This window comes from Lygodium microphyllum, chromosome 23 (assembly GCF_053477565.2).
Source record: "Lygodium microphyllum isolate KBCC chromosome 23, Lygodium_microphyllum_v1.1.10, whole genome shotgun sequence".
Lineage (NCBI taxonomy): Eukaryota > Viridiplantae > Streptophyta > Polypodiopsida > Schizaeales > Lygodiaceae > Lygodium > Lygodium microphyllum.
Window position 1 is genome coordinate 36855608 of NC_141157.1, and position 21121 is coordinate 36876728.

General features: G+C 43.1%; 1 protein-coding gene and 1 pseudogene across 2 annotated transcripts; one reads left to right on the forward strand and one right to left on the reverse strand.

The window, feature by feature from the left end:
- The first annotated feature begins 248 nt into the window (after positions 1-248).
- LOC148016068 (deoxyribodipyrimidine photo-lyase-like) lies at positions 249-20784 on the forward strand. 2 transcript variants are annotated; one of them, XR_015688123.1, is made up of 9 exons: positions 249-781; positions 17572-17915; positions 18022-18262; positions 18373-18530; positions 18614-18650; positions 18869-18927; positions 19232-19777; positions 19880-19951; positions 20036-20075. XR_015688123.1 is itself a non-coding variant. In XM_087664405.1 (9 exons), the coding sequence occupies exons 1-9, from the start codon at positions 287-289 to the stop codon at positions 20219-20221; spliced, it is 1674 nt and encodes a 557-aa protein (XP_087520531.1). In that variant the 5' UTR covers positions 252-286; the 3' UTR covers positions 20222-20784. The 2 variants fall into 2 exon arrangements, 1 of the variants encoding a protein (XP_087520531.1); XM_087664405.1 differs by having other exon boundaries at positions 252-781; positions 19232-19313; positions 20036-20784.
- Positions 2864-3518, reverse strand: LOC148016069 (uncharacterized; annotated as a pseudogene).
- Positions 20785-21121: the final 337 nt, after the last annotated feature.

Sequence of the window (21121 nt, forward strand, 5' to 3'; positions counted from 1 at the left end):
GGTTTAAGGAACATGCCTTGTGCTCCTCCTTTGTTCGGATGAGTGCGAATGGAGCCGGTGTCGAGATGTGTCAAGACAAGTGTGAATGGAGCCTAAGCGTGAAACCTCCCTTATCCTCTTCAACCGAAAATATAACGGTCAGTCACGGGACATCATGACACGAGCTTTGGAAAGGACTACTAAGAAGACGTGGACAAAGCCAAGGTCTGCCACGTGGTCCATACGGAGCCACAAGTTTTCGTCTGCACAGGTTCTTTAGCTTACACAAAAGGCAAGAAGAGATGAAATGCCGCAACATCTCCTGTTCTTGGGCAGGTCTCTTCCATCGATATCATCAGCGGGCTTACGAGTCGCAGCCATGGCGCCTTCTCCCACCAGGCCGCAGCCAGACACCCCTACCGGCGGCCGGAAGCACGCGGCAGATGTCTCCCCTCCCCCCCCCAGCAGTAGGAAGAAGAAGCTCAAAACTGGCCTCCCTCAGAGGGTCCAGCCCGGCCTCACAAACCCTAACAGAGTCCGCCTGCTCAAGGAGGCCGCACCACAGGAAGGCCCCGGCCCCATCATCTACTGGATGTCGCGCGACCAGCGCTCGGGTGACAACTGGGCCCTGCTGTATGCTGCAGAGCAAGCTAGGAAGAAAAGCTCCCCCCTCGCTGTCGTGTTCAACCTCGTCGACCACTTCCTTGAAGCCAAGGCTCGGCACTTCGGTTTTATGCTTCGCGGGCTTCGCATTGTTGAGGGCAAACTGAAGGCCATGGGCGTCCCATTCTTTCTGCTGAAGGTACGCCCCCGTTTCCATAACTAGGCCAAAGGTCCAATGAGCAATAGCCATGCCTATCTTTCTTTTTTCACCTCATTACAGATAGGCAAATGTAGGTCGCTCCATATAGTCTGCGTTAGAATATTTGTCATAGGGAAGATTATGCGCTTTCCTTTTCCTTTTGGTCAGGATATGCTTTAAGTAGTACCTTCATTCTTCGTTCTCTCGGATAAGACATGCCCTAACAAGTAGGTGAGGACATATTTCTCTGCCAAGCTGAAGCTCAGTATTCCCCTGACAAATCAGTTCCCTGCTCGGTAACTTAATATTTTCTTTCCTCTTTATTTTACTATGTGAAGAATTGTGAAATATTGAGACTTAAGAGACTCAAAGAGTCGATGAGTGCTTCCGTAGGCATAAACACCTTGAATAATTAAGAAGGTACGAAACACCTTGGGAGGTAGCAATCAACCACTTGTTTTATGTTGCTGTTTGATTCTCAGAAAAGGCAAGAAAAGCCCTTCATGGATTGTCATGCACAATCGTCCCAATTTGTGTGCACTTTTTCCTAGGGTACTAAGGACCTCCATTGTGATGAACATTGGTTAATTATCACATAAGCATGGTGTTGCACAGGCCTTTTTTGGTGCAAATGAATGGGAGACATAAGGCATCTTGGCTGGTGGTGCAAATGAACTTTACTATGGCATCCCACAGTAAACAAGCTGATTTTTGTTGTGGGAGGCCAAACGGGGTTCCACTAAAACCTGCCCAAGAGAGCACAAGACCAAGGGAAGAAGCCTCCAAAAATGTCAAGGGAAGTCGACCACTTCCACCCAAAAAAAGGACACACCTGTCTAAGTACATCCTGAAATTCTTCCAAGGGGCCACCACAGAACAACATGAACTAATTGTCCATCCTAAAGCAAAGGTGTACTTTGCATGATCTAGGGCTGAACTTGTGGGGAGTGAAAGAGAACCTCAAAGAACCCTTTCGGCCCATCGTAAATGTCCTCCACCAGAGGAGTATGTACCTGTTCATTTCCATCTTCCTTAAACACCTCACTATGTGACGGCATACCCTCAAGCCAAGCCCTGATACAAGTAATGAGGGGAATGTGACCAATAAAGTAGAAGATGGCAGCCCTCTCATGGAAGGCTGCAATTTTCTGTACCACAATCTCTGTACCCAAAACTGCCACCACATGCTCCCTGTCTGACAAGGCGGACGCCTTACCCACTTGCATGAATGTACCCACTTATCAAGCTATTAGCTTGAGCTAGCATACCTTTCAACATATCCCCCTTCCCTTGCGAAGGAGGGCAACCACCGAGATGGGAGGATTCCAAAGTGCTCGTGTCCAGAGGATCCACCACAGTCTTGCAGCGTTTGCCCACTTCATTGCCATTAGCCTCTTCGGGGATGTCCTCTGGCTGGGACTCCTCATCAAAATCCAAAGCATCTTTACCTTCCACCCTGGCCAATTGCTGATCCAAAAACTCCATATCTATGCCACAAGAGGTCTCCATCTCTATCCATGTTCTCTCTCTCTCTCTCTCTCTCTCTCTCTCTCTCTCTCTCTCTCTCTCTCTCTCTCTCTCTCGTATATGCACACACACATATGTATATGTATATGTATATGTGTTGAAGATATGCTAGGGTTTGCACAAAGAAAACACTGTATTCAAACTCAACAAAAACATAGAGAACTCAAACAAGAATGTAAAAGAATTGAAGACAAATGTCTTAAAATGGATCAAAATGAATGTATGGAGAGAATATGACATAGATGGAGCTCAAGAAGTGGACATGGCCAACAAGCATTGCCTTTGGGGGAGTTGTGTGAGGGTGAGAGCTGTAGAGCGTCACACTCCGAGAATGGATCGTGAGTGCAGCAATACCACCAAATCCTAGTAGATCGAGCCAAGGGTGATACCACACAGCAGTTGAGGGTTAGTCAATGATGTTACGACTGAAAATCTGATGTAGGGGGCTGAGGACAGCAGGGTGCAGGTGGGATATTGAAATGCAGCAGTGTACAGCTTGGCAACAGCATCTGAAGTGTCAAATCTGATGAAGATATCTGACGCAGAATGTTTTTCTCAAATTTGCAGAATCTGTCTTCTTGTGATAAGCAGAGTTTCCCTGTCACAGAGGTGCATTGCTGTGGCCTTCTTTGTTTTTTGGATTGTCATCTGATAGGCCACATGCTGTGAAATTGACTGTTGCTTGGGAGGTGGTTCCAGTCCAGATTGGAGAACTGCTATGGTGTGCAGCGTCCAGTTGTCACCGTAATACATGAGCGGTGCATCAGGGCCATAATCGACAGGCTCCTCGCCAACCTTTCGAGCCTGGATGTAGGCGACTCGCGGGAGGCTATGATAAGGCTCTGCTTCAGGCTTGCTGTTGATCCTATCCGCAGCAAATCCAGCCTTGGTGCCACTCGCAAATCAATGGGTTTTGCCATTGAGCCCCAGTACTTCCACGAAATGTGGTTGCTGCTGCTCCATAATGTTATTTTCTTCCCCATCTTCTCATCGTGCCTTGAAAAGCCCCATTAGATAAGCCTAGGTTTCCTGTCACAGGCACACATCACCGTGGCCTTTGGATCTGAGAGTCTCCTGCCAAGCACGCACTGCTAGTTGCTGCTTCACTTTGACAGAGATGAAGGAGATCGCTTTGTTTTTCGTTTTCTTGTTTTCAAATGTCTCCACCATATCTAGCAACTATTTTGATATCACCGTGCAAAGTGTATCCTTTGCATGCGAGAGCTGGAGGTTGAATGTAGAGATTGGTAATATTATTGATTGGGCTATCATCCCCCTGAACTGTGAGGATTATGTGAGCAACTACATGCTTGAGGGGCATTACGCCACAGATATGGATCTCATGACCCAGGAGGCCATGTCATATGCAAAAGGTGTGGCACGCAATGATCATGGAAAAGATGGCTGGTTTTTTGACATTGATGATACAGTCTTAAGTCACATATTGTATTACTCAAGAAATCATTTTTATGCTATTCCGTTCAACAGGTCTGCATGGGTGATATGGGAAACACAACCAGTGGCTCCTCCAATTCAATCCATCCTGGCTTTATATAACCAGTTAATAGATGATCAGTGGAGTGTATTCTTCTTAACATGTAGGGATGAGATATGTAGAAATGTCACTGAAGAGAACCTTTAGCGCTCGGGTTATTCAGGATGGTCAAGTCAGATCCTTAGGCGGCAAGAAGCAAATAGAACCCTTCAGCCAAGGCATACAAATCAGTAAAGAGAGCTTGTCAAGTTAAAGCACTCAAAAAGCATAAAGCAAAAAGGCAAAGTACCATGCATCAACAAAGGGACAAGAATCACAACAAAGACAAAGAGCACGAAGACCAAGAAGGAGTCCAAGAAGATTAAAGATTGCATCAAAGAGTGCGAAAGAAGCACTAAGAAGATGAAGAAAATATTCTCCGCTGCCAATTAAAAAAAAACCTTCCCGTAGTGGATCTGTTTCCCATAGTGGATGTAACAAACCCTACCGAAAATGTAAAATTTCAAGCTTGACTTGACTAGGCTGCCCATAAGCTAGTCTCGCGGGCCATGTCATCATGTAGGGGTCAAAAGCTAGCAAGGGTAGAGATTCATCATTTGAGGGGGGGTGCTGAGAATAGCAAATGATGCTTGATATAGAGGCCTGCCCACAAGTGGCTTTGTATGAGAGAGATGACAAAGATGTATGCTCTAGAAGCTCTAAGAAGAGATGTCCAAAATCCCATAAGCACGGTGAGGAACAATGGTACTACCCAAAAGCTATATAAGCATGTACTTGACACTCATTTCATATACTTGATACTCAAGATTGTGTTTATAAGTCCAAGATAATCTATCTTGGAACCTAATTCACTTGAGTTACAATTTCTCATCCTGATCATGTATCGTGTTTTTGATTTGCATCCACCATAGCTCATCTAGTTTTAGGTCCATGATTCTCAAAAAGATTCATTCAGCCTTGGAAGTCTAAGGTTCCCTATCAGGGTAAAGTTTTCTTGTGGAGATTGCTGATTGGTGGTATTCTAATTTGAGAGGTGTTGTGTGCTTGAAAGATCTCTGGTGGTCGTTGTGTATTTTGTACTACATGTGATGAAACATTGCTTAATCTTTTTGTCTCTTGTCCAGTTGCTCGACAGATTTCGAGTTTTATTTCCTGTGTGTGGTTCTCGGCGACTCAGCACTAGATAACAACCCGTTCATGGATTATGAGAAAGCTGCCCTCTCTGCCTTGCATTCTGATTATTCCTACCTATTCCATTTCCTTAGATGGATGGACTGCTCTATGGCATATTTGGCGTACTCGGAATGCCTTTATTTTTGATTTAGTTTCGGGCATCCATGGTCATGTGGCCCATGTTCGAGGTTTAGTGCTATGGTAGATTTCTTCCATGATATGAGCTGACTTGGTCCTTCCTGACGTTGCTGCTCCCTCACTGGCTATTGTTCGCTCTACTTCAGCTGTCCTTTCTGTGTTATTTTTTCTTTATGTAAAAGTCCTAATAGTCTTTCGTCAGTTTCTCGGATGACCTGATGGTCTGATGTAATAGAAAGTAAGAGATATAGAGAGAATGCTGACCTGATGGTCTGATGTAAATATTTACTACTTAATTTAATTATCTTCACGAAAAAAAGTGAGAGAGAGAGAAGACCAGCAGACTGTCGACTTGATTTAGGGACAGCTTGGTTGACTGACAAATTGATGAATTGCAGACTCACAACCTGCGCAAAGGGTTTGAAGGCACATCGTGAGGTTTGTTGCACAAGTGCAATCCAACACAGCCTAACTACATAATACGTGCAGTATGCACGCAGGGCTTGAAGACAGAGACAGATTCTGTTTAGATTTGAGACAGCCACTCAGGGTTGAGAACAGAGCTTGTAACCAACACACAGAGAGAGAGAGAGAGAGAGAGAGAGAGAGAGAGAGAGAGAGAGAGAGAGAGAGAGAGAGAGAGAGAGAGAGAGAGAGAGAGAGAGAGAGAGAGAGATTTCTATTATGGCGAATCTGTAGGTGTCAAATGGTATTGATGTGGCCTTTCTCGACCGGCATATAGGGCATGGGGATGATAAAGATTTGACAGAATCGGATGGTGATGCGTTGGCCGAGGATTCTGGGCAGTTGATGGATGGGGATGAGATGGGTAAATGTTGTAAGATGTTGGTTGATGAACTGGTTTTATGTGCCTTGAATTTGCCTCAACAAGATGTTCATGCTTCATGCTCATAGATTGTTGGGTCTCTTCAGTTTATGCTTGCCAGTGCCAACAATCTTATGTTGGATTATGTTTATATTAATGATGATAAAACGAGCCCTTTACCGGAAGGGGATCATGTGGTTGCTGTCATGGGAACTTCCCTGTGCCTCTTGTCCTGCATGGACATGATGATGGAAAGAAGGATGTTTCCCAAGGTAGTATTGAGCGTGCATCGCTTTGAGTTGGTTGGAATTTGCCTTCTCAGATGATTCTTGGGTCACTGTGGTCAGATGTAATGCTAGATAGGAATCTCAATTGGCTCCTGCTTACTCACCTCCACACCCTATTACTCAAACTTTTCTATGTAGAGGTAAGAGGTTAAATATGAAACCTCAATATTCACGTGTTCATGTAGTTGGTGCGGATGATAAAAGGGCTTCTGATTCTGCTTTGCGCTTTGACGCATGTGGAAGGCTTGTGCCTCCTCAGGATGTTTTCCGTTCTTAGCAACAAGAATTTCCTTTCTGTGCTTCGATTGCTTGTTTGCAGAGGGTAGATCTTGTAGATGTGATCCGCAGTGAGATGGTTAGATTTTAGGCAGCTAAATATATTGATGCTATAGGGAAAGGAAAAGTGGTGATTTAGTAGTTTTCTTTTTTGTGATTTATCATGAGACTTGCTTTATGGAATGTTAAAGGCATTTCTTTGAGCAGTAAGCAGTTTCGGTTGTGGAAAGTTGTGTTAGCTGGAAATTGGGATGTTTTTTGTGTTGTGGAGCACAAACACCATGCTTTGGTAGGATCTTCTTATGTATATAAGGACTATATAATTTTTTTTAGTAGTCGGGTTCCACATAAATGTGGAGTTATGTTGGCCGTTAGATCTTCCTTGCAACCATCCTTGGTTTCTCAAGACCCTCGCAACAGATTTTTAATGCCGAAAATCCTATGAGGGAGAGGTTTTGTGGTCGGTGGGCGTGTGTGCTCCTTCTACTACTCGGGAATGTCGTCAGCTTTGGGATGACTTACACTGTCTTGCCATGCCTTGTCAAGGCTTTTTTATGGGTGATTTTAGTGTATATGTATCTGCAAATCAGGCAACTTCACCGCACTTGGTCATGGATGGTCCTAAGCGACAGGCTTGGATGCTCTTGGAGCTGTGTCTTTGAACAAACGTGTGGTCCTGGATGCATCCTTAATAGTGTGGATATACTTAGTGTTCTCTTCAGCATCCAAACACCTGGGCCAGACTTGATAGGATCTACATTTTTCATAGTGATTATTTTCTTCTTGCAGTTCTTGATATGTGGGTGGAGTGAGGGCATATTTTATCAGATCACTTTCTTTTGGTTTTGGATTTGACTCACATGTGGTCCTAGATGCATCCTTCACAGTCTGGATATACTTATTGTTCTCTTCAGCATCCAAACACGTGGGCCAGACTTGATAGAATCTACATTTGTCATATTGATTCTTTTCCTCCTCTGTCATTGATTTGTGGGTGGAGTGATAATATATTTTGTTAGATCACTTTCCTTTGGTTTTGGATTTGACTCACATGTGGTCCTAGATGCATTCTTCACAGCTTGGATATACTTATTGTTCTCTTCAGCATCCAAACACCTGGGCCAGACTTGATAGGATCTACATTTTTCATAGTGATTCTTTTCTTCATGTAGTCATTGATATGTGGGTGGAGCGACAACATATTTTGTCAGATCACTTTTCTTTGGTTTTGGATTTGACTCACAAACTTGTTCATGCCTTTAAGGCCCTCCTTGCTCGTTTGCCTCTTCGTTTCAACCAATCTTTTCTGTTGCAAAATTAGTTTTTAGAATGTATTTAGCAATTGATTGCTTCTTTTAGCTCGAGGGTCCTATCTGAGGGATGGAAGCATGGGCTGTTTTTAAAGATAATGCACGAGCACTATCCCAACAGTATGGTATTCAGCATACTTCCTCTTTATGAGCTGAATTGCAGCATGCGCAATCTTTGTTGGCCCACTCGTTGTCTCTCTATCAGTGAGGGGATATCACTGATGACTTGCTCACATGCATTGAATGGTTGAAATGTAGAGTTCAATCTCTTCAAGAAAATGAATATGCTAATTATAAATTGCGGCCAGAGTGGAAGCTTTACATGATAATAACTATCAATCTTATCAATTTTTTGCTCGTTTACATTAGAAATACGCTCGAGAAAATATTGTGCATTTGTTGGATGAACAAGATGTTATGGTGACTAATCTTGTTTCCATCATTCAAATGTGCGTTGTTTTTTATAAATCTTTGTTGGGTCCATAGGAGATTCTTTCTGATGCTATTCACTCTGCTCGTCGATACATTTGCAATTTGGTTAGTAACCAGGTTAAGCCAGAATGGGTTGATTTGATGCAGGTTGATATTTTAGAGGATGAAGTGGAAGATGTGCTGTCCCATTTGCCTCGAAGGAAAAGCCCTGGCTGGGATGGGCTTCCTAATGAGCTGTTTTCAGCCCATGTTGAGTAGCTTAAGGACCCATTAACTCGCCTATGTCAGCAATTGTGAAATTTTGGTATGATGCCTTCAGAATGGAAGATTGTTGTCATTCGATTATTGCTTGAGGTTCCCTCTTCGACCTCTTTGAAACAACGGAGACCCATTTTTGTTATAGGTTCTTTGTATAAAATCTTCTCTAGAATCATTGTCAATAGATTACAGAAAGTATTTCCACACTTGGTTCATCCATGCCAATATGGTTTCATTAGGGGTTGAAATATAATGCATAACATTTTAAATGTTCAACTGGGGATTAATTATGCGAAAGCCTCAGGCCAGCAAGTTGTTATGCTTTAGCTTGATCTTGAAAAGGCATTTGATCATGTTAGTTGGTCTTTTTTTGCAGCAGCTAATGTCCACCATAGGATTTGGTTCTCGCATGATTTCTCTTGTTGTTGATACCATTAGTCAGGGTGCTGTGGCTCGTATTGCACTTAATGGAGGGATCACAGATGAAATTGCCTTGTCTCGGTTTCTTCGGCAAGGCTGCCCTCTCAACCCTTTGCTATTTGCTTTGGTCACTCACCCGATGCTCTCTTTCTTGGATAAGTTGGCTGATCAAGGTGAGATTGTTGGTTTGTCTCTTCCTAGTGGTGCCCAACTTTTGGGTCAATCTTTGGCTGATGATTTCTTTATGTTTCTTAAGGCTGATTGTACTAATGTTAATCGGGCAATGGTTGCGTGGAATCTTTTTGCTTTGGCATTGGGACTTCATATTAATGCTAAAAAATCTACACCGTTTTCTTGTATGGAGAATGATTTACAGGCTTTGGGTTGGCATGGAGTTGTGATTTCTAAGGGAGATATAACTAAACACTTGGGTCATCCTATTGGTGTGGATGTAGCTCCCCGTGCCTTGCTTGATTAAGTGTCATCCTGTATTCATGATTAGTTCATGTACTAGAAATTGTGAGATGGAAGGATCGAGGTGCAACTGGGTTTCAGTAGACAGTGTGAGAATGAGAGACAGAGTTGAAGCACGACACCCAAGAGAATAGACTGAATGAGTGTAACCAGAAAGTACAAAGTACAACCCTTAAACCTTAGGGTTGTAGGGGGTGTTCAGGGTGTTCACACCCGACACACACTAATGCCCAAATGTGTGTAACATAAGCACATAAGTACATACGATAATAAGACCATAAGTCTGGGGGAAAAAACCTCTCCTACCGAGAGTAAAAAGTGCTCCAGTGTCCTATTGATTATTACCGACACTCCCATATAAGCGTAGGCGTAAGTGAGGCGTGAGTCAAATACCCAACAAACCCCCCTGGAGTGAAGAGTGATCAAGAGTACAAGGGCCACCAAAGGATATCAAATTTAAAGCATCGCAAAATGCTTCAAATTTGTCACGAGGAAGAGATGTCTGCCACATTACTGGTGGTAGGACAATAGACAAGGCTGATATCACCTACATGTAGCCTCTCTCTGACAAAGTGCGAGCATGAAACACTGGGTTCCGTGCCACTGCAATGGCACTCTGACTGTCGGTGAACAAAGGAGTAGGCTCAGTAACAGATACATCCAAATCAGCTAGCAAGTGTCTAAGCCATACGCATTCAACTGTGGTAGTGAAAGCTGCCTTGTATTCAGCTTTACATGACGATGTGGCAACAGTGGATTGTTTCTTGCTAAGCCAAGAAATGCAAGAAGAGCCAAGAAAGAAACAATTGCTACTAGTGGAGTGACGTGTATCATAATCACCAGCCCAATCAGAATCACTGTAAGCATGTAACTGCAGTGGTCCCCCCTTGGCATAAAGCAACCCAAGAGAACGAGTATCCTGCAAGTAGCGAAAAACACGCTTGACAGCTTGCCAATGTGACATATGTGGCTTATGCATATACCTACTCAAAGCTGAAACTGCAAACTGTATGTCCGGCCTAGTGTTGCATAGATAGATAAGACATCCAACTGCAGGAGCATATGTATGTATATCAAACAAATCACTGTCATCATGTAATGACAATTTCAGTCCAGGTTCCATGGGAGTACAAACTGGCTTGCAATCCTGTAAGCCAAACTTCTCAAGAAGCTGCTCAATATACCTTGAAGGTGATAGCCCAATACCTCGAGCATTATGTATGAACTGGATGCCCAAGTAGTAATGCAAAACTCCCAAGTCAGACATGTCAAAAGTTTGCTGCAAATTTTGTTTGAATGCTGAAATTTGATCAGCATGTGTTCCAATGAGCAAAAGGTCATCAACATAAAGACATATAATCAGCATAGATCCCCCTTCTTTACATACGTAAAGAGTAGACTCAGATGAGCTGTTTAGAAACCCCTGACCAAGCAAGAAAGCATCTATTTTTGCATACCAAGCTCTAGGAGCTTGTTTCAAACCATATAGTGCCTTTTTGAGCTCGCATACCAAATGTTCTGAGCCTTCAACTGCAAAACCAATGGGCTGTTGCACATAAACTTCCTCCTGAAGTTCCCCGTGTAAAAATGCAGTCTTGATATCTAGCTGATGCACTGTCCAACCATAATGTGCAGCCAAAGCAATCATAGACCTGATGGTCGTCATACGGGAAGTAGGAGCAAATGTCTTCTCATAATCAATGCCCTTTTTCTGTGCGTAGCCTTTAGCTACCAGCCGTGCCTTGTATTTATCAATGGATCCATCTGCTTTTCTTTTCAATTTGTAGACCCATTTCGTTCCAGTGGCTTTCTTCCCAAATGGCAAGGACACCAAATCCCAAGTTTGATTCTTAGTAATAGAATCTAATTCAGCTTGCATAGTTGCCATCCAATGCACACTGTGTTGTGCATCCTCATAACATTCAGGCTCTTCATTGTCAAATGTACTTGCTGCCATAATAAACTCCATGGTATGTGCTGAATCATGCAAACGAGTTTGCCTTCTAGTACGACCAGCCATGGGTGCATCCAAAGGACTATCTTGCATAGTCTGCAAATACCATCTAGGTAATTGTCTAGCATCCTGATTGTGTGCAAGCTCTTGCTGAATTTCAGTTTCAGCATGATGCTGAATATTTCGATCAGCCAATGGCTGAAATTTGCACTTTCCATAGGAGCAGCTGGCTGAACATTAGGTTCATTTTCTGAACCTCCAGCTGAATCACCAAAAGTAATGGGCAGCAGCCCTTCAAAAACATCACGGGCAGCCTGATATGTGTCCAAACCAGCCAAGGATAATTCTGATTTTTCATCAAAAACAACATCCCTGCTGACAAAAACCTTCTTTGTAACGGGATCATAGAGTCTGTAGCCTTTGCTCTCATTGCTATATCCCATAAAAATGCACTTAACAGCCTTGTTGTCCAATTTTTTTCTAAGTACCTGTGGAATATGGACATAGACAAGACACCCAAAGGTACGAAAGTGACCAACAGAAGGTTTATGGCTGTTCCAAGCCTCAAATGTTGTGATGGTCTTCAAGGCTTTGGTAGGGCATCTGTTCAAAATATGGCAAGCACACATGACTGCTTCCATCCAAAAACTATGAGGCAAGCTCTTTGCCTTCAGCATACATTTGGCCATCTCCATGAGTGACCGATTTTTTCCTCTGCTACCCCATTCTGCTGTGGAGTATAAGCTGTAGTATACTGATGGACTATGCCCTTCTGTTGCAAAAAAGAATTCAGCATAGAGGACATGTATTCCCCCCCTCGGTCCGAACGGAGAGTCTTAATCTTGCATCCAGATTGGTTTTCAACAAGTGCACTGAAAGCCAAAAATGCATCATACACTTCTGACTTTTTTTTCAAACAGTAGACCCAGCAAAAACGTGTAAAGTCATTAATGAATGCCACAAAATAATAACAACCACCCAATGACATGGCTTGCATAGGCCCACAAATATCTGAATGCACCAATTGCAATCTGGTTGTTGCTCTGAAAGCAACATCACGAGGAAATGAGAATCGATGCATTTTTCCCAAAATGCATCCCTCGCATAAGTGCTCAGGAGGTCTCTCCAAGGGAGGTAAGCCATCCAGCATCTGAGTACGCTGCAAAAGCATCAAGCTGCCAAAGTTTACATGCCCCAAACGAGCATGCCATAACTCCGCCTGTATCATAGCAGGAGTAAGAGTGTATGTCAAGTATGCTGACTGATCTACTGAAAGAGCATCCAACTCATATAAACCATGACACAAAGATCCTGTCAAGACCAAAGTCATGCATTCTTTTTCTCTAACCATGCAACGGTCATCATCAAAGGTGACGTGCAAACCACAACGTGCCAAAGAAGAAATAGAAAGCAAATTCTTCTTGATTCCAGGCACAAACAAAGCATCTTGCAGGCGGAGAATAGAGCCATCAATGGCTGTGAGCTGAATCTCCCCAATACCACGAACAGGGTATGATGCATTATTGGCACACTGTACCGATTTCCCAACGGGAGATACACTAACGGAAGCAAACAAATCTCTGCGAGATATAATATGTCTAGAAGCACCACTGTCAAAAAACCAAGTGTCAGTATCCTCTGTAGAGCTAAGTGCTCTATCGGCCCAAGAGATGTCATAACTGCAAGTGTAAAAACAATAGTCCCTGTCCACAACAAAGGATGCGGACTCACTAGCAGTGGAAGGAGTAGTAGAATCAGACATTCCTGACTCCTCCTTCTCTTTGGCAATGCGCTTCCTGCACTCAGTGATATAGTAGTCAGGCTTCTTACAATAATGACATTTTCCTTTTTTTGCTTGCGTCCCCCCTTGTGTCTGATTCTGTGATATGCCCGAAGTGCTAGAACTCTGTGGAGCATTTTTCACCTTGCTATTTTTGCCTTTCTGTCTTGCCACAAAAGCTTGCTCAGAGACTATAGCATCCACACCACTATTTTTTCGTGTTTGCTCCTCCTCTAGAAGCAAACTAACCAGCTGAATAAAAGTGAGTGGGTGCTCAGCAATCCTCATGGTGAGGTTTAATGCAGTATGAAAAGACAAGTACGAAGGAGGTAAGGAATTCAAGGTGGTGGATATCAACAGTGCATCCGAAAAATACTCATCTACATTCATGAGCTGCTTTCTCAAGTCCTGAATCTTATTTAAGTGATCCTGCATAGAATCACCTTCATGCATCTTCAGAGTTTCCAACTCTTTCTTCAAGAAAGAGATCCGAGTCTCATTCTTTCCTGCAAACATATGCTCCAAAGTCAACCATGCATCTCGTGAAGAAGATGCCGAACGGATATGAGGTATGATGGACCGCTGAACTGCCAGAGCAATTAGCGACAAGGATTTGCATCACGTGTATCCCAAGCTTTTTGAGCTGCAGTTCTTGGAGGAAGTGGCTGAGGTGGAGCGGGCTGAGGTCCCCGTTGTCCACGTGCGCCATGGGGAGGAGTAACTGGAGCTACAACTCCCGGTCGAGTTTCCTCTCCACTAACATAATCCCATAAATTCTTGGCCACTAATATATTCTTCATCATGAATGACCAAAGCGAATAGTTGTTTCCGTCCAATCTGTCTTCCTTGGATACATACGTAAAGACATCACCTCCCTGATTTGCCATGATGACAAATTTCCAAAGACAAAATGAGCAATGTCAAAGCAGTATGAACTGGAAACCTGCAAATTTCCAGAAATTGCAGCAAACACGTTTCTGCAATTAAAGTGCAAGGGCGTACTCTGTCAGAAAACTGTCTTTTAATGCACTCAATTTTCCCAAAATTTTTGCCAAACTTCTGTCAAAACAATCTTTCTGTGACTGTACCAGTAGTTCAAATGCAACTGTCCACAAAATACACAAAAGCCCCAAAATTTGTGATGATCCAGTCCAGAAATTTGCATGAAATTTATCCCACACATGTGCTGTGCTTGCCGCGTATGAACCTCCTCTTCCAGAGCTATGTTCTGGGCTGAAATTAAAAAAAAAATTTGTTTAAAAAGTACATGACGTGGAGCAGGCCACGAGCAGAGGTTGTTGGTCAGATGTGCGGGCAAACAGTCGTGAGGAGAGGTTGACTCGTAGGACTGTCACGAGCTGACGTGGAGGTGTCAAATGGCGGGTATGACAGTCGTGTGGTAGGTCGTCGGACGGGCAGGCTGGCTGACGTGGACTGCAGCAACGAATAGCGCATTGGTGGGCTGTAACGCTGGTAGACTGACGACAAGACTGACGTTGCGGACTGACGCTGGTGGCGCTGGAGCTGGCGTCGCCCTTCAGACTAGTGGCGACTGGCGAACGTGCTGGAGGTAGACTTGCTGGAGGCAGGCGTGCTGGAGGCAGGCGTGCTGGAGGCAAGGGGCGCCTAGGCCAGCTGGCGACTGCCCAAGCAGTTTAGGGAGAACTTGATGGGGACTAGCGAGCAGGATCAGGCGGTGTTGGCGGGCAGATGGGCTGCAGGTCGAGCTGCTGAACTGGTCGACTGGGCAGAGCTGGGGGGCGGGGGCTGCAGACAGCAGACAGAAGATTGCTCTGATACCAAATGTGAGATGGAAGGATCGAGGTGCAGCTGGGATTCAGTAGACAGTGTGAGAGTGAGAGACAGAGTTGAAGCACGACACCCAAGAGAATAGACTGAATGAGTGTAACCAGAAAGTACAAAGTACAACCCTTAAACCTTAGGGTTGTAGGAGGTGTTCACACCCGACACACATTAAGTGCCCAAATGTGTGTAACATAAGCACATAAGTACATACGACAATAAGACCATAAGTTTGGGGGAAAAAACCTCTCCTACCGAGAGTAAAAAGTGCCTTAGTGTCCTACTGATCACCGACACTCCCATATAAGCGTAGGCGTAAGTGAGACGTGAGTCAATAATCTCAAGGCTGGCCTCTTCATGTGAGACTTAAAGTTGCTTAATGTATCATGATCAATATGATTTCGTTTTTTTGCCATTGCTTCCTTGGACTAAGAAGTCTCTTTTTTTGTGGAAAAAGAAAGGGAATCGTTTGGGCCAGGTTTGGATTTCGTGGCAACATGTGCCTACTTGTAAAAGGATGGGGGGAGCATCTTTATTGGATGTTAATTTGCATATGGCTACTTTGAGACTAGCACTTTTGCAAGCACTATGTGTAGAGAGTCATCCTTGGTTTGATATTGCAAAATTGTCCATAGGAAGGACTAGTATCTCTCATGGTAGCACGATTATTCACGCGTCTTGGTGGCATGTGCTTAATTCTACGAGGCCTATTTAGGTCTCCCAATCCTTTTTCCTTTCTCATTTGATTGTATCTTGGCAAGAGATGTTACGTTCTGTAGTTTGGTGCCCTCTTGATTTTTGGAAGGAGGAGAATTCGTTACAAGGAGAAGTACAAGCTACCTCTAGGTTGTTGGATTGGGCTGATAAAGATTTGTAGTGAGACAAATTTAATCGGATGGCTTTGTTTGGGGTTGTAAACAGTCCATGATGGTGTCGTCAGCACTTTTGGGTGCCTCCAAGATGTCATGACATTTGGTCGTACATATAGGACAGCCTTCTGAGGCTCTCTCCTTTTGCGTGCGTTACAACGACCGTCTCCCTGGAGAGATTGGATGTTTGTGCTTCCTAATGATTTTGAGAAAAGGTTAGCTAATTAGATATAACATGAGATGGTGGAGGCCAAGAGATGGGTTACTAGAAAGGCTAATAAATTATGGCATATTTGGGATAGCAAAAAGAAGTGGCAGGAAAGATTCATCCAACTCTGGAAGTTTAAGGTTCCTTATTAGGGCAAAGTGTTCATGTGGAAGTTGCTTATGGGGGGTCTTCCAACTGGGGATGTGTTGCATGCTCGCAAGATCTCTGCTGGTCGTTGTGTATTTTGCACTACATGTGATGAGACATTGCTTCATCTCTTTGTCTCTTGCCCTGTTGCTCGATAGATTTCCCGTGTGGGGTCCTCGGCGACTCAGCACCGGATATCAGCTCGTTCGTGGATTATGGGAAAGATGACCTTTATGTGTCTACTTTGCATTCAGATTATTCCTGCCTCTTCCATTTCCTTAGATGGAGAGCCCTGTGGCATATTTGGCAATACAATATAGATGGATTGATGTTAGTTTGATGATTGGCAATACACCAATATAGATGGATTGATGTTAGTTTGATGATTGGCAATACAATATTAGGGGTTTATTTTGTAGCCTTGGGATTCCCCCAATGCTAACCCTAGCCAATCACACACACTAAGGGATGTTCATATGCTAACAGACACTTAGGTGTGTGCACTCACATGGAGGTTGTGATCACGAGTGATTGAACCCATGAAAATCAAAAACAGTGATTGGATGATTTTAAAAGGAGAGAGAAATGAGAAAGATCTCAAATTAGGGAGATGAGTGTGCATGGCTCAGAGGCTGACCAAGAAGCTAGTATGGCTCATAGGCATTGGGCACATGATCAAAGGCCAAATACCTAGTATAGCTTTTGGGTTCAACTCAAAAGCCATATAGAAAGTAGTTACAAATGCACACCCCCCTCCTCCAAAACATATCTCCTAATAGAATCATCTTTAAAAAATATATGCAAATCTTTTTGTATAAAGATATATGTAGAGTACCCCACATATGAAACATATGTGTTGGAAAAGGTCTTAGCGCATTCATGCTACATGGCTACTATTTAATTCCAAATCTTCATCATTGTCTAAAAACTATGATTGTCAGATAGTGAATGAGCAGCCACATAATGTGCATGTTGCTTATTATGCTATTTGTCGCTGCCTGAGTGGTTCTGAGCTCATCAAGGCTCTCCTGCAAGAGTTTTGTGCTTTTCTATTGTGATTTGTGCCATCCAGGAGGGGGATGTGTTGCACTGGATTTTGTTAGAAGAAATTTGTATGCTCTCATTTTCTGTTATTTGCACTTTCAGTTCAAGGGTAGGATGGACTAAGTTCTGTTTTTACTATGTGGAACACATGGAGCCATCTCAAATGTGTACATAGTTCAATGCAAGGTTTAAATAGTAAGACAACTTCAAATTTTCGCATGTTAGTCAATTCAAGCCCCCTCACTCTAAGATCTGTCTTTGATTTCCTCTAATTGATAAGTTTGTTGTAGACTTGTGGATAGTATGCTTTGGCTTAAATTGTTAAGGTAGTTTTGTTTTGAATCTGTTATGTGTTTACTCTGCTTACAGGGAAAACCTGAGGAGAAAATACCTGAATTCCTTGAAAAGTGTGATGCCTCAGTCCTTGTTATGGACTTTTCTCCTTTAAGAATAGGTCGAACTTGGCGAGATGGTGTTTGTCAGAAGGTCAAGTCATCAGTCTCCGTTTATGAAGTAGATGCACATAACATTGTGCCTGTCTGGGTTGCCTCAGAGAAGCTGGAGTACAGTGCTAGGACTATAAGAGGGAAAATCCAGAGCAAACTGCCAGAATATCTTATAGACTATCCTGCAATGGAACCTCTGAAGGTCAAATGGTCATCTGAGCAGCCGAAAGCAATCGACTGGGACTCTCTCATTGAGGAAATAACAAGGTGAGTTGTAATTGAGCCTCTGCAGTGAAACGTTCATTCCTCCACAAAGCAACCATTATCTGGGGTCGATGTGTGAGGTGTTTCTATGGGTTTGATTACTTGACAGAAAGGGTGCTGAAGTTCCAGAAATTCAATGGTGTGAGCCAGGTGAAGATGCTGCCATGGAGGTACTCCTTGGTAAGAAAAGTGGATTCTTGACAGTTCGCATCAAGAACTACTCAAGTGATAGGAATGATCCGTCCAAGCCATCAGGCCTTTCAGGCTTGTCTCCTTACTTGCATTATGGGCAGATTTCACCTCAGCGCTGTGCCTTTGAGGGGCAAAAATTGAGAAAAACATACCCCAAGGTATCTCCTTAGACATACTTAGCACATCGGCACTTCTTAAGCTTACGGATGGTATTGTTTGAATTGTTGTAAATGAGTATCTGACTAGCTATATCTCATTTATTTGGCAGGACATTGATGCATTCTTGGAGGAGTTGATTGTAAGAAGAGAGCTGGCGGACAACTTCTGCTATTATCAACCACATTACGACAGTTTGAAGGGAGCATATGACTGGGCACGCAAGACTCTGCTAGATCATGCCTCGGATAAACGGGAGCCTATCTACACGTAAGTAGTGGATACAGAAATATGCAATTCATTTGATCCAAGTTTGTTGATTTATCAGTATCTGAAATGGAACTCACAAACAGCCTTGAAGAGCTGGAGAAGGGGAAAACTTATGATGATGTAAGATGACATTACCTACTCAGTGCAAGAGGAAATCTTGCATTATTCTTCTTGCTATACCTGTGTTTCAAACAAAAAATGATACTGCTTTTTAACATGGCTTACTCTCAGACCAATCATAGATTGGCATCATATGATGGTTTATCACTTCATGTCCGTAGTTTAATACCTATGTTGTGTGGAGGTTGATGTGCTTGTGATTGTCATGTATGGTACAGCTTTGGAATGCGTCCCAGTTGGAGTTGGTACACTTGGGAAAAGTGCATGGCTTTATGAGGTACAATTGTACACTTTTGCATAGGTCGTGCCTTTAGCTTAACCATTAGTGAAAGATTGATTTACAAGTGCAAAGCATTTTGTAACAAAATTGCTTAGGTCAGGGAAAGTTTCAGACCATAAAATCCTTAAAGGAAATTTAGGGTCTGAGATATTTCACCTGTCATGTGGGGAACCTGCCACCTTGTGAAAAGAACTAAACGGCTTTGTAGAAACTTGGGTAGTTTTGATGCTTTTGGTCTGCCCTATCATGCCACATCCACGAACACATGCTGTTAGTCTGATTTCTTCGGTTCCTCTTGCAGGATGTACTGGGCAAAGAAAATTTTGGAGTGGACAAGTGGACCTGAAGAAGCGCTTGCTTATGCAATCTATTTAAATGATAAGGTATTCTGTTAAGATATCAATGAAAATTATCATTAACCTGCAATGCCTGAAGAAAGCTCAAGTCCTTTGGATGCTGCAGCATTTAGAGATAAGTCCTCTGGATGCAATCTATTTGAATGACAAGGTACTATATTAAGATATCAATGAGAATTACTATTAACCTGCAATGGTTAAAGAAAGCTTTTAAGAGGTGGCAAGGCTGTCCAGAGACTAATACCTATGCCCTGAACATCTGGTCAGTACAATGTTTTTCATTTGCAAGCACCTGCCATCACAAACTATGTATGTGCTCAATAATCAAGATTCAGGATCATCATAGCAGGTATTTCCTTCCTTAAAATGATGAGATATCCAGGTTCTCTTGTGTATGCAAGAGCACATGGCTGTCCAGAGACAAAACCTATCTTCTGAGGATTTTTCTTCGGTAAAATGTTGTTCATCAAAAGGCATGTGACACAAAGGAAGTATGTAGAAATCAAAGTTCAGGATTCTTATGTCCTCCATCAAAACTTAGGAATGTTTCCTAAAAATTGATGAAAGATCCGTGTTCTCTTGCTTATATGCAGTACGAGATAGACGGGAGGGATCCAAATGGATATGTTGGGTGCATGTGGTCAATCTGTGGCATACATGATCAGGTAATCTTGGCTTTGATTGGTTCTGTCAAAGCAACCTAGCTCAAGAACAACTAATAATCAACACTCAATTATACATGTCCGCAGGGATGGCGTGAGCGGCCTGTGTTTGGGAAGATAAGATACATGAATTACAATGGCTGTAAAAGAAAGTTCAATGTTGATGCATACATCAAATATGTAAAGAAGGCAGTGGCTGATTTGAAAAGCAAGGGGAAGGTGGCACCCAGAGTCACTCCAACATCAACTCCATCCAAGAAAGAGGCGTTGTAAACAGAAGAAATGTTGGATTGGATGTTTGCGCTTCCATGGTCCATTGGCGCTGTTGCTGTAATGTGTGTAAGCTCTTTCGTGGTCCATTAGCTCTGTTGCTACAACATCATGATCCATGAAAACATGCACCCAGCAACAGTGGGTTTGATGGGTTGGTGTGCACCTGGGGGTTGTTGGTTCAATGGGTCACAACGATGCCGTGTCATGGCTAGTCTGAAAGCTAGTCTGTGCATTGAGATGGCACGACGAGTGCCTTGGTTATGGAAATGATGGTATACGTGTGTGTGTGTGTGTGTTGGTTGGATCAAGGCCTCACCTGTTGCTTGAAATGAGTAATTGGCTCCGAGGCTTCTTTTGTTACGCCATTTGAAGAGGTGGGAATGAGATTCAACATTTACAGAAAGCTCCGAACTCAAACGGTGAACTCCGAAGGTGCTTCATCCCATGGCCCTTCTACATGGGATACATGAGACAGCGATACCGTCTGATGATGCAGTTTTCACGCTACAATCTGTACGACGGATGCTTGTGTTTTCATGCTACAATGAATTACTATTTACACACACACACACACACACACACACTCTCTCTCTCTCTCTCTCTCTCTCTCTCTCTCTCATGCTAAGGTTGTGCTGGGTTTTAAAGCCAATCAACAAGATCTAAAGAGCCTTGCTTAAGTATGTTTACGGTGATGTAAATATCTACTTGCACAATGTACTCACTACAAAAACTTGCCTCCTAGTTTAGCATCAACAACTAGAAATCTTAAATGCCTCACAGTTGCACCGAGATTGGAGTGCTATCTAGGAACTATTAGCTAATATTAAATCTTCTACAACCATTAGCTTATTTTCCCAATCATCCAAAATAAGAATGTTGATTTGATACGAAAATTAGGGC